This window comes from Elgaria multicarinata, chromosome 18, assembly GCF_023053635.1.
Source record: "Elgaria multicarinata webbii isolate HBS135686 ecotype San Diego chromosome 18, rElgMul1.1.pri, whole genome shotgun sequence".
In the NCBI taxonomy this organism is placed as follows: Eukaryota; Metazoa; Chordata; class Lepidosauria; order Squamata; family Anguidae; genus Elgaria; species Elgaria multicarinata.
In genome coordinates this window covers 8350253-8365196 of record NC_086188.1, presented here as the reverse complement: position 1 = coordinate 8365196, position 14944 = coordinate 8350253, and the positions used below count along the sequence as shown (strand labels likewise).

The window sequence follows — 14944 nt, the reverse complement described above, 5'->3', positions numbered from 1 at the left end:
CTGCACAGAACATGGTTGCTGCCGCCAGCCGCCTGCCAAACTCGCTTGGAGAGGTCGGATAAGGTAACGCACATTCGCCTGTCTCTGCCGCTGAGAATGCCCTCCTCTTCGTCTAGTACGGCTCTCTGCCTTGCAGGCTTCCCCTCCCCTTCCCACGTGGAAAGCCAGCTTTTACTCAGAAATGTCAAAGTAAACAACAGCTTGCCAGGGGCTACTTTTTGGGCAGCGTTTCCAACACATCTCTGCCTCTCTGTTTCCCCAGCTGATGTCGTGGGGGGTTGAGACGGAACACACCCGAAAGGAGAGAAGGAGGCCAAAGTGGAAAGCAACCGGACACTGGTTAACGGGCCAGGCAGGCCGAGGAAAAACAAAATAAAAGAGCCGTTGCGCACAGGCCTCCTTTTAGAGAATTTGAAATAAAAGCGTCGAGGTTTTCTACGAAATCCGCGAGCCTCGTGCAGCCAGTTCCTAGAACCTGGAGAGCATTAACAGCTGCAAAAGCCACGTCTGACCCGGCTGGGTGGAGCGAAGGGGGGAAAGTTCAAGCTCGGATTGCAGGCATGGGAGGGGCAGCGTTGGCGGCAGGGGAGACGTTAGAACAGAAAATGCCGGTCGCAGGGGCTGCTGTATGGCCCCCTCCTGGACAGCTGCTTAAGGACCGCCTCCCTTGAGCGGGCCAAAAACTCCATCTTGTCCAGAATATTAGGAGCGTAGGGTAGCTACTTCATCCCAAGTCAGGTGATTTCTCTGCCTAGGGCTGGGCTGGGCAACTAATCCGCCCGGTCGCCATAGGTGAGTGGGAAATCCATATAGGCGAGTGCATTCGATTTCACGCCAGCCGAAAGAGGGACGGAACACTCTGTCCCCCCCTTTCATAACAATGGGACGTATGGTTTGAGTCCACTCTTAAGAGCGGTACGACAATGGAACCAGTTCCCTAGGGTGGTCGTGGGCTCTTACCACCGTGGTAAGAGGATGCAGCTCCTACTTAATTTAAGGCTGCAAGTAGGGAAAAAATTAGCTTCATTTATTTGGATCTTTCTCCCCACTGCACAAGCAGGGCATGGCTTCGAGGCACATTTCACAGCCTAAAAAACAGGGAAAACCCGTGGCATGGGGCCAGGGTCACATGGAAACCGACCCCAAAAGCCGATTAATTAGCTGCCTCCGTCTTCTCCCCAACACCCTGTTGGTCTGAATTTTCCACAGCCTCTCTGGCTCCACAGCGTTGTTTCCCTCGGCCTAGGCCACTCAAACTCACGCACACACCACCCAAAGCATTATGGGTAATGCATGCTAGGCAATACAGAGGAGAGACAGGCAAAAGCTATTTCATGCCGTCTGGTTCAAATAGAAAGCGCCTTTGGCTCAAAACCAAGGCCACAGTCTTTCTCGCCCAAAATGAAGCAACATGCTAAGGGAAACCATGACAGAGTTCTCCACCTTTTTTCTAAAGTTTCGTTTTGCCTGCCCAGTGCTGCAATGTCATATGTTTGTTATTGCATTTATACCCCGTCTTTTTTTTCCACCAAGGAACCCCAAAGCGGCATACATAATCCTCCTCCTCTCCATTTTATCCTCACAACAACAACCCTGTGAGGTAGGTAGGGCTGAGAGTCTGTGACTGGCCCAAAGTCACCTAGTGGGTTTCCATGGCTGAGTGGGGACTAGAACCCAGATATCCTGACACCCAGTCCGACACTTTAGCCACTACACCATGCTGTTGTGAGTTTCTCACACACACACGTCGCCAGTGACAGCAAACAATGTGAACTTCACCACACAATGACAAGGGCTAAGCCATTCCAAGATGCTGTGGGTCAGCAAGCAGAAAAAAAGGAAAACCCAAGAGGGGCATCAGAAGGGCATTAAAACCCCAAAACAAGTTAAGCGCACCCTACCCAAAGGACATGGAGGACCTTAATCTCGTGGCAGAATGGGGCAGGGAGTTTCAAGTTTCACAACCTTTCATCTATTGCAGCCTTCCTCAACCTGGGGCGCTCCAGATGTGTTGGACTGCATCTCCCAGAATGCCCCAGCCTGGGGCATTCTGGGAGTTGTAGTCCAACACATCTGGAGCGCCCCAGGTTGAGGAAGGCTGATCTATTGGGTCACCCAACGCAGAGCATCCCAGAACGAACCTCCAGTTCATAGACAGCAACAGTAAAGCCCAACACACTAGCCTGTTGTCTATACAAGGCCAAAGAGTAGGCCATCCAGAAAGATGGTAAAGGAGTGAAGTTCGCTCCCTATTACCACTGAACTGATTAGGAATCTCCCTGATGAGCATCAGTGCAACTCCGGGATCCATGCGCACAGTGTTGAAAATCAATGCGCTAGGGATGCAGCGCAACTGAGAAAGCAATGCAGCCATGCTTACTTGGAGGCGCCCTATAAAGTTTGAGGTTTGCCGCCTACAACCACCGTCAAATTAAATAGATTCGTTTCTTCACAGTATGAAGCCACTGTAAATTAACCAGACGAAATTCAGCACCCAATGCCAACCAGACTTTGAACTCTTTCGTAACAGCCAATTAATGGGAAAGGGATGCAAAACGCCATGTCCTGGTAGTCTCCAAGCACACCCCCCCACACATATTCTCAGTGCAAAACCTTCCAGCACTTGAGCAATGAAACACGCTGGGAGCATGAAACCTCCCCTGCATGTATAAGAGAAGTAACCATAACTCACTTGCTCTTAAGAGCATTAGAGGAACACTCCTGGATCATAGCAAAGGCCTATCTTGTCCACCATTCTGTTCTTGCAGCGGCCAACCACGTGCTTCTGGGAATCCCACAAGCATGACCGGAGTGCTACAGCACCCTCCCAATCATGTACCCCAACAACTGGTCCTGAGAGATTGTCTCTGCTCCTGGAGACAATATATAGCCACTGTGACAAATAGCCACTGATAGCTTTCTCCTCCGTGAATTCGTCTGATCTCCCTTTAACGCCCCCACTATATCTTGTGGCACCAAATTCCAAAGTTTAACTATGTGCTGTGTGAAGAAGTCCTTCCTTTTATCTGCCCGGACTCTCCCACCACTCAGCTTCACGAGATGACCCCGAGTTCTAGTATTTTGAGAGAGGGAGAAAAATGTCTCCCTACCACAAGATGTAGTGATGGCCACCAATCCGGATGGCTTTAAAAGGGGGATGGATAAATTCTTGGAGGGGAAGACTATCAAGGGCTACTAGTCCTGATGGGTCGGTGCTACCTCCAGTATCAGGGGCAGCAAGCCTGTATACACCCATTGCTGTGGAACATGGGCAGGAGGGTGCTGTTGCACCATGTTCTGCTTTGTTGGTCCCTGGTCGACAGCTGATTGGCCACAGCGTGAACAAAATGGTGGACTAGATGGACCCTTGGTCTGATCCAGCACGGCTCTTATGTTTTTATCCACTTCTTTACACCAGACATAATTTTATACACCTCTATCATGTCCCCCGTTACTCGCCTTCTCCTGTCCCCCGCCTCCCAAGGCTAAAAAGCTCAAAACACTGTAACCTTTCCCCATGGGGGAGGAATGTATTCAAGCCGAAAGGTTTCCACGTTCAGTCCTGCAATTCTCAGTTAAAAGTTGGCTTTTGGCAAATCACGACCTCTCAACCTCATCTCCCTGCCTGCAGTGCAGGGACAAATAACTCTGGCCTATACCACCACACATGGTAGATAAGAGAATGGTGATCAGGGCTAGGCGGGGGCAGTTGGCATGGGCCTACGATTTTGAGGGGGGCTACTCCGAGTCCCCCTGGTAGAGGCAAAGGGGGACCCTTTGGTAAAGATTTGTTACAAAGTAGCTCTCCTGTGTGTGAGCAGTACCGACTCCATTTTGAGACAGCCAAAAAGCCAAGGTGTCTTCACCCCACATCTCCAGCAGAGATGAGACAAAAGCACGTAAAGCGTTTCTGAATGTGAAGAAGCGATGTCTTATACATATCTTGAATAAAAGTGCTTGCCATTACCTTCTTCATAAATCGTTCTAGTTCATATGTATTTAGAACCGATTAAAAAAATACTTAATGAGCAGTTTGCAATGGGGCCTACATTTCCCATCTGGACCGGGGCCTATGACCAGCTTCGCCCGGCCCTGATGGTGATAAAATGCTATATTAAGATATGATACTTGTACTTATTTTTATCTGGGGGTGGGGAGAGAGGAATAAGAACCACGGAGCATCACTGAAACGGCAGTGTCAGGTAAAGGTATAAAGCCGACCTTGTACCTATACTTGACAGGCAGGTGTCGTGCAAAGCTCAGCCAGTGATACTCCACCGATCATGGGCCTTTGACACTCTGCTCCCTCCCCGTGTTTTTCTGTTTTCGTTTTGAAACGAAAGAAAGAAAGAACACAGCTTGGACTGTTTTTATGCCCCTGGACAGGGTTAACCAGGGTAACCACGTTTGAGTTTGCCAGCCCCCGGGGCTCTGTCACTCCCAGCTCAGGAACGGAGAGGCGGGTTGCCAAGTTATTTCTAAACATGCCAAGCCGAGAGCACGAGGGGACAGGTGTAAAGGCGAACACAGCAAGCAACTGGTGGCCACTTGAGAGTGGGGGGAAGCAGGCTGGGGTGTGTGTGTGGGAAATAGCAACATTGGAAGAATGCTTACTTGGGCATTAGTGTCTTGTTTTTCTCATAGAAGAGACGGAGGTCTTGCGGACTGCTTGCCTGTGGAGGGAGAAAAGGAAGATAATCAACAAGTGCATCTCAGATCCTATTTATACCAACCTCGCCCAAGAACAAAGGCTAAACCAAGGAGCATCTCTGCGTAAGACGGAGAAATACACATTTTGCCATTGTAATGATTTATACATGTATTAGAATAGGGTGAGGGAGGTCACTGTTCTTCATCGCTATTAAAAGGTATGTCATTGCCGGGGCAGATCAAATTAACAATTCCAGAGCCATCGTTTAGTCTGATTAGAGGGATTATGGATCCCATTAATCTCATCCCTCTTTTAGCTTCCATTGTTTTAATTTAGAGACCCCTGCAAGCACAAAAAGCTCCTTAAAATGAACGGCCAAATGTCGACATCTGGTGATCGGAGAAGCGTCGGAACTGGTCTTTTGGCGTTACAAAGTGCGAGTGAGAAAGTGCGTTCTTCAAAAAGGGAGAAAAGACCAAAGTACATTTTATAGCAGGGTAGAAAAGAGCTGGTTAATGCATTGAGCAGAGGGTTGGACTAAACTATCTCCAAGGACCCTTTCATCGAATGCATTCCAACAGGGCTGTTCACACAACACGCTAACCCACATTCAGTGGTTGAGTGTGGGTTGTTTTGAACCGTGGCTTGTTTGTTGAACTTTGGGTTAGCGTGTTGTCTGAACGCAGCCAGCGTGGCTTGTTGGCTTATTGTCTCGAACAAGCCAACTTTAGAACCCATCGTTCATCATTGGATTATTTAGCATGGTTAACAAGCCACCCTGCATGGTTAACAAGCCATTCTGGCTGTGTTCAGACAACGCGCTAATCCACAGTTCAATAAACAACCCACGGTTCAAAACAACCCACACTCAACTACCAGGGGTGGGTTAACGTGTTGCGTGAACAGCCCCAAAACGAAAGGCCGGATACGTCCTCATTCCCCCCTTCCCAGCATTCTGTAAGTAACATTTCATCCAACTTCTGCAAACAAAATAGCAAGGTAGCTTATTCAGCCATAAGTAGTGAAGCACTTTAGTCAACGGCAGGTTACACTCTTCCTGTACTTAGCATCACAGTAGATTCAGCCTTGCTTGCAGGAGGGAGGGAGGGGAGGGGAAAGAAGGGGACACCAGTGCACATTTACTCCTGTTAATTTAAAATTGGGTCTTCCAGGTGTGGCTATAAAAGAGACAAACCAGCCGTCCTCATCCCTTCAAATGGAAAAATACTCCGGCAGCTTTTAATTTATGTCAAAGAAAGAGGACAGCTGCAGCCTACTTTGCAGGCTTGCAAAAAGCAAGGCACACCCTTGCAATATTTTGGCAAAGGCCAGGCCGCCTCTGCTGCCCTCGATAATCGGATCCCTGTTTGCACACGCACACACACGCAGCACCTGCCAGACATCACCACAAGGCTAATGGGAAACCCAGGCTCAGATCAAATACAAGGAAAACTGTTTGTGTGCTAGGAGTTTGCATTTTATTACAGGGAGTGGCCGAGGATGGGGGTGCGGGGGCAGGAGGGCAGGGAAGAAGCAGCCAAGGTCCAGGTTGTTCATTAAAGGGAAAGTTTGGAACACTGCTTTTGCAGAACTTCTCACTGAACATGAAGGATTTGGGAAAAGCTAGGATGACCATATGAAAAGGAGGCCAGGGCTCCTGTATCTTTAAGAGTTTATTCAAAAGGAAACTTCAGCAGGTGTTGTTTGTAGGCATGCAGCACCTGGCAAAATCCCCTCTTCATCGCAATGGTTAAAGCTGCAGGAGCCCTGACCAGTGTGACCAGATACAAAAGAGGGCAGCTTTAACTGTTGCAATGAAGAGGGAATTTTGCCAGGTGCTGCATGCCTACAAACGACACCTGTTGAAGTTTCCTTTTCAATACAACTGTTAAAGTTACAGGAGCCCTGGCCTCTTTTCCATAGGGTCACCCTAGGAAAAGCCATCTCTGCACTCTGATATGGCCCAGCTAGTAGAGCATCCCTTTTCATGGAAATTGTGGCTGAGCAGATGCTTCCAGAATAACTTGGGTGAACAAAATGCAGCTCTTAGGGCCCCAGGTGGCCCAAGGCCCATGTATGCGAGCCCTTCCTTGGCAACCCACTGCATGGGATGGAAGGAGAGGGGAGAAAACGAGGTGGCAGAGAGAGAGAGAGAGAAAAGAGGGGTGGCAGAGAGAGAGAGAGAGAGAGAGAGAGAAGAGGGGTGGCAGAGAGAGAGAGAGAGAGAAAAGAGGGGTGGCAAAGAGAGAGAGAGAAAAGAGGGGTGGCAGAGAGAGAAAAAAGGGGGTGGCAGAGAGAGAAAAAAGGGGGTGGCAGAGAGAGAGAGAGAGAGAGAGAGAGAGAGAGAGAGAGAGAGAGAGAGAGAGAGAGAAAAGCGGGTGGCAGAGAGAGAGAAAAAAGGGGGTGGCAGAGAGAGAGAAAAGAGGGGTGGCAGAGAGAGAGAAAAGAGGGGTGGCAGAGAGAGAGAGAGAAAAGAGGGGGTGGCAGAGAGAGAGAGAGAAAAGAGGGGGTGGCAGAGAGAGAGAGAGAAAAAAGGGGGTGGCAGAGAGAGAGAGAGAAAAGAGGGGTGGCAGAGAGAGGAAAAAAAGAGGGTGGCAGAGAGAGAGAGAGAGAGAGAGAGAGAAGAGGGGTGGCAGAGAGAGAGAAAAGAGCACAGGCAAAGGGGGAAAGGGTGAGCTACCAAGTTTTGACTCTGGTCCTGTCCATCATCAATCTGCAGCCCCTGCCAGATAACACGCAAGGGAATTCATACTTCAGTAGTAAAGGGTTGCCCATCTCTGGCACAGAGGCAATAGGCGTTCCCTCCCTGTTTGTCCCCCAATAATCAGAAGACTACAGTCTCTAGATTTGGAGTCTGCCTTGAGCTAATACAATCTATTGACCATCTTCCCGATCTGGACAATAATTTCCCACATGCTAATAGATAACTTGTTCAAAAACTTTGCATTAGTTGCCAAGATCCTTCTGGTCTGGCACAAGAAAACAACTATTATGGCTACTATCAAGGAGTGGGTGATTATACTATCATAGATTGTCGAAATGGACATGTCCCTGGATAATATCCAACAGAAGAAACTGGGGCAGGATCTACACTACTGCTTTAAACCGGTTTATAATGGTTTTGACAACTGTTGGAACCCAGGACACTGGCCTGGCTCCCTTTGTCTGGCATGGCAAAGCTGCTGCATTCTTTAAAAGCTCAGGAAGGACATACAAAATAACTTTATTACAGAAATGGCCAGTGTTTATGTTTATCTACCGATCATATTTATACCCCTACTTCTCAGCCAAGACTGACTAATCTGCTTAGGTTATTACAGCTCTCTGTAATCAAGCTATTCTTTCTGTTTTGGCACAGGCTACGGTATTTGTTTCTTGTTTTTGTTTTGAGTTTTTTTATATACTGTGACGCTATTTTATGAAACATGTCCCTTAATTGTTTATTTCTCTCTGAACCACTGGAAACTTCAGCTGGTTCAAAGAGCTGCAGCCAGATTGTTGACCGGGGCTGGTTACAGGGAGCAGACAACTCCCCTGTTAAAACAGCTCCACTGGCTTCCAGTCTGTTTCCGGGCTCAATTCAAAGTGCTGGTTATGACCTATAAAGCCCTATATGGCTCGGGTCCAGGTTATCTGAAAGAACGTATTCTCCCTTATGAGCCTGCCCATGCTTTGAGATCTTCTGGAGAAGCCCTTCTTTCAGTCCCACCATCTTCACAGGCGCTTTTGGTGAGAACGTGGGAGAGGGCCTCCTCGGTGGCTGCTCCGGTGCTCTGGAACTCTCTTCCTGGGGAAGCTAGGCTGGCTCCCTCCTTGATGGGCTTTCGGAAGCAGGCTAAAACGTTTTTGTTCCAGCAGGCCTTTGGAGAATAATCTGGTCTTCCATCTATGTTAAGGACTTGTAAAATTGCCGTGTATTTTAAACATTTAAGATTTTAATATTGTAATTTCTTTTGTTTTTTTTATTTTTTGTACATTTCTTTTCCTAGGATTTAAAATGTATATGTTTTAAATTTTGTAAGGTTGCCTTGAGACCCAGCATTGGGCAAATGGCGGGATACAAATAAAGCTTTTATATTGTATTTTGTATTATGGTTTTATACTGTTGTTTTATACTTTGAATGTTTTTAATTTCTGTGAACCGCCCAGAGCGCTCCGGCTATTGGGCGGTTTAGAAATGTAATTAATAAATAAAATAAATACATAAATATAATAATAATTTCAAACAGTTCAATCGGACATCGGCCAGAGAACCCAGGTTACAGGGCAACTCAAAACCATCTTTAAAATAAACAAATAAAAACTCAGTGTATTGTTTTGGAATTCTAAACTTCAAGATAAGAAATATTATAGTGTATATACTGCTCTTCTTGGTTTCATGTGAAATGTTTTGTTTGTTTTTTTGCTTTCGATGGCTGTTGTGAGTTTTAATTCTGTGGATGCATGCTTTGCATAAAATAATACATTATAACCATGCAAAGCTCTTTACAGCTAGGTTATCATGCAAACCAAGCAAATTCAGGGGCATGCAAACCTATCCGATTTGCATCTTTTTAATTTTCTTTTGTTAGAATATTTCACTTTTTTGGATCATGGTTTTGGGTTTTTTGTTTGTGCTTCCCCCCTGCCCCCCTTTTTTTCTTTTTGCATTGAACTTCGAGCCAGCTGCCCAAGGACATTCCCATCTGCACCCTGGTTATCTGCTCCACCGAATTTGTTTTATCTAATCAGCAGGCTGCCCTCATTTGCACATCTCCAGACAGGGTCTATTTCACCCCAATTGATAGACTATCAACTCAGGGCCTCTAGCTACTGCAAACATTCTTGGCCAGAAGGCTGACCCAGTCAAGGACGGAAGGGAAGAGGAGGAGGAGAAACTTAAGTTCAAAAAATAACAAGGGTCACGAATGATGCATTAAGCATTAGAGAGTTAGAGCAGAATTAATCCTCTAGGAATAGCAGAGGTTTCAAAGGATTCCACACACAGAGTTGGTATACTTGTGCAGGCTAAAGACCATATCAAGCATTATTTTAAATCTGTACCTAGCAGCTATGTCTTTTTATAATAATAATAATAATAATAATAATAATAATAATAATAATAGAGTTGGCACAGGAGTCCTGATCTGGATCAGGACCCTAGCATGAGGGTAGGATGGTTTTGAACCTTTCCTCCCCATTTCCCAGGACCAATCTATATCAGGAGCCCTGTGTCTTCTCTAGAGTAAAAAATGAAAGCAAAACACATAGCTGCTACAGACAAATATCTGCTTTGGCTCTAGGAGCACGAGAGAGGAAGCCCCTGGGTTCAAATGTCATCAAAGAAAAGCAAGCAACAGGCATAAGGAAGGGAAAAGCTGGAAAGATACACTCTGAAACCGTGTTGCATCTAGACATTCAATGGGAGACAAATGATGAGGCCTGCTAGGTAATCTACAAAGCTTTTATTAAGCAGCAAACATCTCTTCTACCTGAAGAGAGTCTAATCTCTTGGAAACTTCCCCCTAGGCAAAACTATGCAAACTAAGCGAGCACAATTGTCCGCCCAAGGAGAACAGGAAGCCCCTTCCCAAACACCCATGACTTCAGAGAGCCTGGTGCGGAGGCAGGTTCTGGCGCAATCCTAGTCGGACTGGATTTCTTACGCCTTCTTTCTGCTCTGTGCGTTTTAGCTTCTGGCGGAGACCCTAGCATCAGCTAGCTTGTCAGGGCGCTCTCCTCTGGAAGAAACCTCACTTCCCACCGAGTGTGTAGGATTTGGCCTTGAGAAGATAAGCTCTGGAGAGGGGTGACTCCCAGCTGGGGAATCACCCCTGAGAGCTTCCTCCCCCACTGGCACAAGCTGGCTGGTGTCTGGCGCTGCGTCTTCTAGTTCTGAATCTGATTGATTACTTGAAACACCTTCTCCCAAAACAGGGGCAGTAGGGTTAGACATGACAGTCATGGTAAGAGTAGACCCACTGAAAATATTAGGGCTTAAACTGGTTGTGACTATCTTAAGTCTCTTTGATTTCAATGGGAGGTCTGAGCAACCTCTTCATTGGCTGGGAATTTCAATCAAAAGGGCCCCCCAAAAACCCCAGTGGGATCCAGACCTTTCCAGCTGCCTCTGGGTATTAGGATTATTAATAATGATTAATTATTATTAATCCTTTGGGGTAAGGGTAGACACTTACACTTCACCAACAAAGAGGACAAAAGAGGACACCAATTTGTGTACATTTCCCATCTGCTAATCTATACGTATAGATGTAAACGTAGAAAATGTTACTACAGACTGGGACCCAGAAGAGTCCAAAACAAGGAGCCCAATTCCCCCAGTTCTTCTAGGTTATTGGACTTGAGGGTTCCAGACACGGCAGTTAATTGTAGTAAAATTGCACCCATAATTGAAAATGCAATTCCCCTGCTAGTTTTCCCAAGTCTGGAAGAGAGCTAAAATGCCTTTGGTATTTGCATAAAACTCACCACGCTAGTTCTTTTAAAAATATTTGTATAGGAAGACCTTTGAAGAACTTCTGTTATCTGCAAGGAACCCCCGAGAGCCTGTGCCTCATTTTACTATTTCATTAAGAAAAACAGTTGCAAAACCTCCTACACACAATTCTTTTGCTTCCTCCCAAACAAACTCCAGCTGACCTTTCTCACGATCAAAATATATAAAGAGCAATCCATAAAAGAGAGAGAGAGAGAGAGAGAAAGGCTGAATATTAAAGCTTCAACATTTTAAAATGGCCACTCCGGGTGGCCCGTCTAAAAACTGGCATTAAGAACACACAGAGAGATTGGGAAACTTGACTCTTGCTCATAACCGCTAATCAAACTTAGCCCATGACAAAAAGCGGCCATCTGAGTAAACCCTTCAAGTGAGTGAGGTTCCTTTAAAAACATTTGCCTTTTACTGTTTGTTAAAATATAACCACGCTCTGGGTAAGTTTTCTACCAAGCTCGCAAATCATGTTTATCCTTCCTAGCTAACACCCACCCACCCACGGTTTCAGGAGGTAGGGGGTTGCATTTTCACTGGGAGTTGGAACCACTGGTTTCATAGAATCATAGAATAGCAGAGTTGGAAGGGACTTACAAGGCCATCGAGTTCAACCCCCTGCTCAATGCAGGAATCCACCCTAAAGCATCCCTGACAGATGGTTGTCCAGCTTCCTCAGGGGTCCACCCATTTTAGCTGGACTTGAAAGGCAGGGGAAATGTCTGCATCTCTCTCTCTCTCTCACACACACACACACAGATTGAGAGAGAGAGAGAGAAGGGGTAAAAATGATCTCACACTACACTCAAGGCCCAAGATGATTGAGAGGAGAGGAGCTGGGAGATGGCAGAGGGTGGAAGACGATTCTTCCCTGTTTTAGCACGTCTCAGAAACACTCAGAAAGCCCGAGAACACTCACTGTTTTCCAAGTATCTCCAAGGTGCAATTGTCAGGGAGAGTCCCTGCTCTTCTCCAGGCTCGGGAGAAGTACAGCCATTCTCCCCGACAATGAACTCGCCAGTTCCAAAAAGTGTGCTCGCCAGTGGTGAACACATTTACGGATCCTTCGTTCCTCTAAAGGTTGACGTTCACGTTCCCAAAGCAGGATGGCCGACGCTACTCCACAACTCCACCGCCATGCCCAGTGGTGAAAGTGAGCTGGTAAATCTGACAGCTACAGATTGTCAGCATAAAGCTCAGCTCTGCTTTCAAACACTATCCATTTACTCCAGCTTGTTCAGAATACAGTGGCCAGATTGTTACCCAGACTTCACTGAAGTGAACATATTACACAACTGTCAACTACTTAAAGAGAGAGAGAGAGAGAGATTTATTGCTTGCAGTTAGTTTCAGAGCACAGTTCAAAAGGGCTGGCGTTGACCTCTAAAGCCCTCAAAGGCCCAGGGCGAAGATACCTAAAGGGTCGCCTTCTCCTGCACGAACCTGCCTATTTGCTGAGGACAGAACCGAAGAGGACATAATCAAATCACCTTCAGGAATTAGGTGGGCAGGTACCAGAAGGACCTTTTCTGTGGTGGTGCCTAGCATGTATTTTACTTTGGTACCAAATCTCATTGGTTTTATGGGGGCTTGGGGGCGGGGAGATAGTTTGGAATTGTTTTCATTGCTCTCTATACCTCATAGGCCTGTTTGCATGCAATGGTGGCAAATATGGGTTAATTAACTAAAGATCTGCCCCAATGCGTTGAACAACCCACAGTTATCCTACAATTTGTTCTTCGGTTAACTGTGGGCTGTTTAGCCCACAATTCTCAGAATGCTGACAAGTGAGAAGAGGGCAGTATTTAATTACTAAAACCCAGGCGTGAAGAGCCTAATCCAGACAGCCCAGCTTCCCAGAGCCATGGTAGCAGTCAGTGGATCCGTTTGGGGCGTCACATAGAATCACAGAATAGTAGAGTTGGAAGGGGCCTATAAGGTGATCAAGTCCAACCCCCTGCTCAATGCAGGAAGCCACCCTAAAGCACACCTGACAGATGGTGGTCCATCGCCACAGTGCCTGGACAACCATCGAGGACTTATTCAACACAGGGGGATTGACGTGTCAGCCCATTATATAAGAAAGAACATGATATTGTAACAAAATAGAAGTGTCCTATACTGAAGGGGAGTTCTTTCTTTCTTATATTTTTAAAAAATGCTTCAACATTAAGTGTTATGTTGACTGGGTTCCGATGACACAATAACCAATGGTGGGTTAAATCGTCAACGGTGGGTTATTGCGTCAACCGTTGGGACTTTTTTACGCTACAGTTGGTTATTCGGCTGAAATAACCAACACAAATAGCCAACGCTACACGGAGTTGATTAGTTGAACAACCGTCGGTTATCGTGTCGTGCGTCAGGCACCGCTGACTATTTCGTGGCACACAGTTGGTTATTTTCGGCGACTACAGAGTGCCCTGGCAAGAGCAGCCAAAGCGGCGGCTGCCACTCTATTCCACCCAGCAGAACTCGCAATGGCTGATGGGATACCAATGGGAGGACTGGGGGGGAGAGGGCGGGGGATGTGCCAATCAAACACACAATTACCTAATAGTCAACCCGACACTGGCCTTAATCCACACCACGGTTGATTATAATTATATCGTGGTGGGAGCACTCACTCAATAACCAACCATGGAGTTGACTATCAACCCACCATTGATAGTGTGTTGTCCGTATTAGAAATTCATTTATTTATTTGTTTATTTAATTACATTTATATACCGCCCCACAGCCGAAGCTCTCTGGGCGGTTTACAACAATTCTCTCTATATATAACTCTGTTAGGAGTTATATGTGACATATAGAAAGGTAGCCGCAAAGGAATATACTTGACCAGAGCATATGTATTAAACTTTACGCTGAGTTTGAAGAAAGTAGTAACAACAAATAACGAGAGACTACAAAACACAGTCTGTCCTTTCCTTAACACAGACAACCACCGGAAGAGCAGTTCATTGCCTTTTTCAACTGCAACGGAACAGAGCAGAAAAACCCTTCCCACCTTATACTGTTAGAACGGTGGTTCTCAACCTTCCTAATGTCGCGACCCTTTAATACAGTTCCTCATGTTGTGGTGACCCCCAACCATAAAATTATTTTCGTTGCTACTTCGTAACTGTAATTTTGCAACTGTTAAGAATCGTAATGTAAATATCTGATATGCAGGATGTATTTTCATTGTTACAAGTTGAACATAATTAAAGCATAGTGATGAATCACAAAAGCAACATGTAATTATATATTGTGAAACATTTATTTCTAATTACAAATAAATGACCATTGGAAATATGTGTTTTCCGATGGTCTTAGACGACCACTGTGAAAGGGTCGTTCGACCCCCCCAAAGGGGTCGCAACTCACAGGTTGAGAACCGCTGTGTTAGAATGTCTAGAATCAGACTATGTTTAACGTAACATTTCCAACAGTCCGAACGCAGCCATGGGTTCCAAACTCCTTTCCTCTCAGATGAACCGTGGGTCTGACAGCTGCCACGCCCGGATGACGCCCGGAGCTCTTTCATTCAGTGAAAGAAATCTCTGAAGCGAGGCAGATGGCCAATTCAGGGGTGGTAAGAGGAAGCCATGAAATATAACTCACCACAGAAGAACTCACCTGGAAAGGTGCTTTTCCTGTTAGACACTGGTAAATGATGGTTCCAATACTCCACAGGTCAGCTTTGGCGTCGTAGTGTTGGGACATAATAACTTCCGGGGCCTGCATTGGCGGGGGGGGGGGGGGGGGGGGGGAGAGAGAGAGAACATAGTGCTTTGTTTAAGGCCTCGGTTTCTGGTTCCCCC

At 46.4% G+C, this 14944-nt stretch overlaps 2 protein-coding genes across 3 annotated transcripts in view; both read right to left on the bottom strand.

Moving 5' to 3' along the window:
* Window positions 1–14944, bottom strand: part of PUS1 (pseudouridine synthase 1) — a 364184-nt gene that overhangs the window by 72390 nt on the left and 276850 nt on the right. The window lies entirely within an intron of this gene.
* The window catches only part of ULK1 (unc-51 like autophagy activating kinase 1), a 110938-nt gene that overhangs the window by 51923 nt on the left and 44071 nt on the right, over window positions 1–14944 (bottom strand). For both annotated transcript variants that reach the window (XM_063144390.1, XM_063144392.1), the window contains exons 8-9: window positions 14760–14861; window positions 4615–4673 (exon numbers count right to left, since the gene is read on the bottom strand). In XM_063144390.1, coding sequence (XP_063000460.1) covers window positions 4615–4673; window positions 14760–14861 — 161 coding nt within the window. The remainder of the gene's footprint in view (window positions 1–4614; window positions 4674–14759; window positions 14862–14944) is intronic.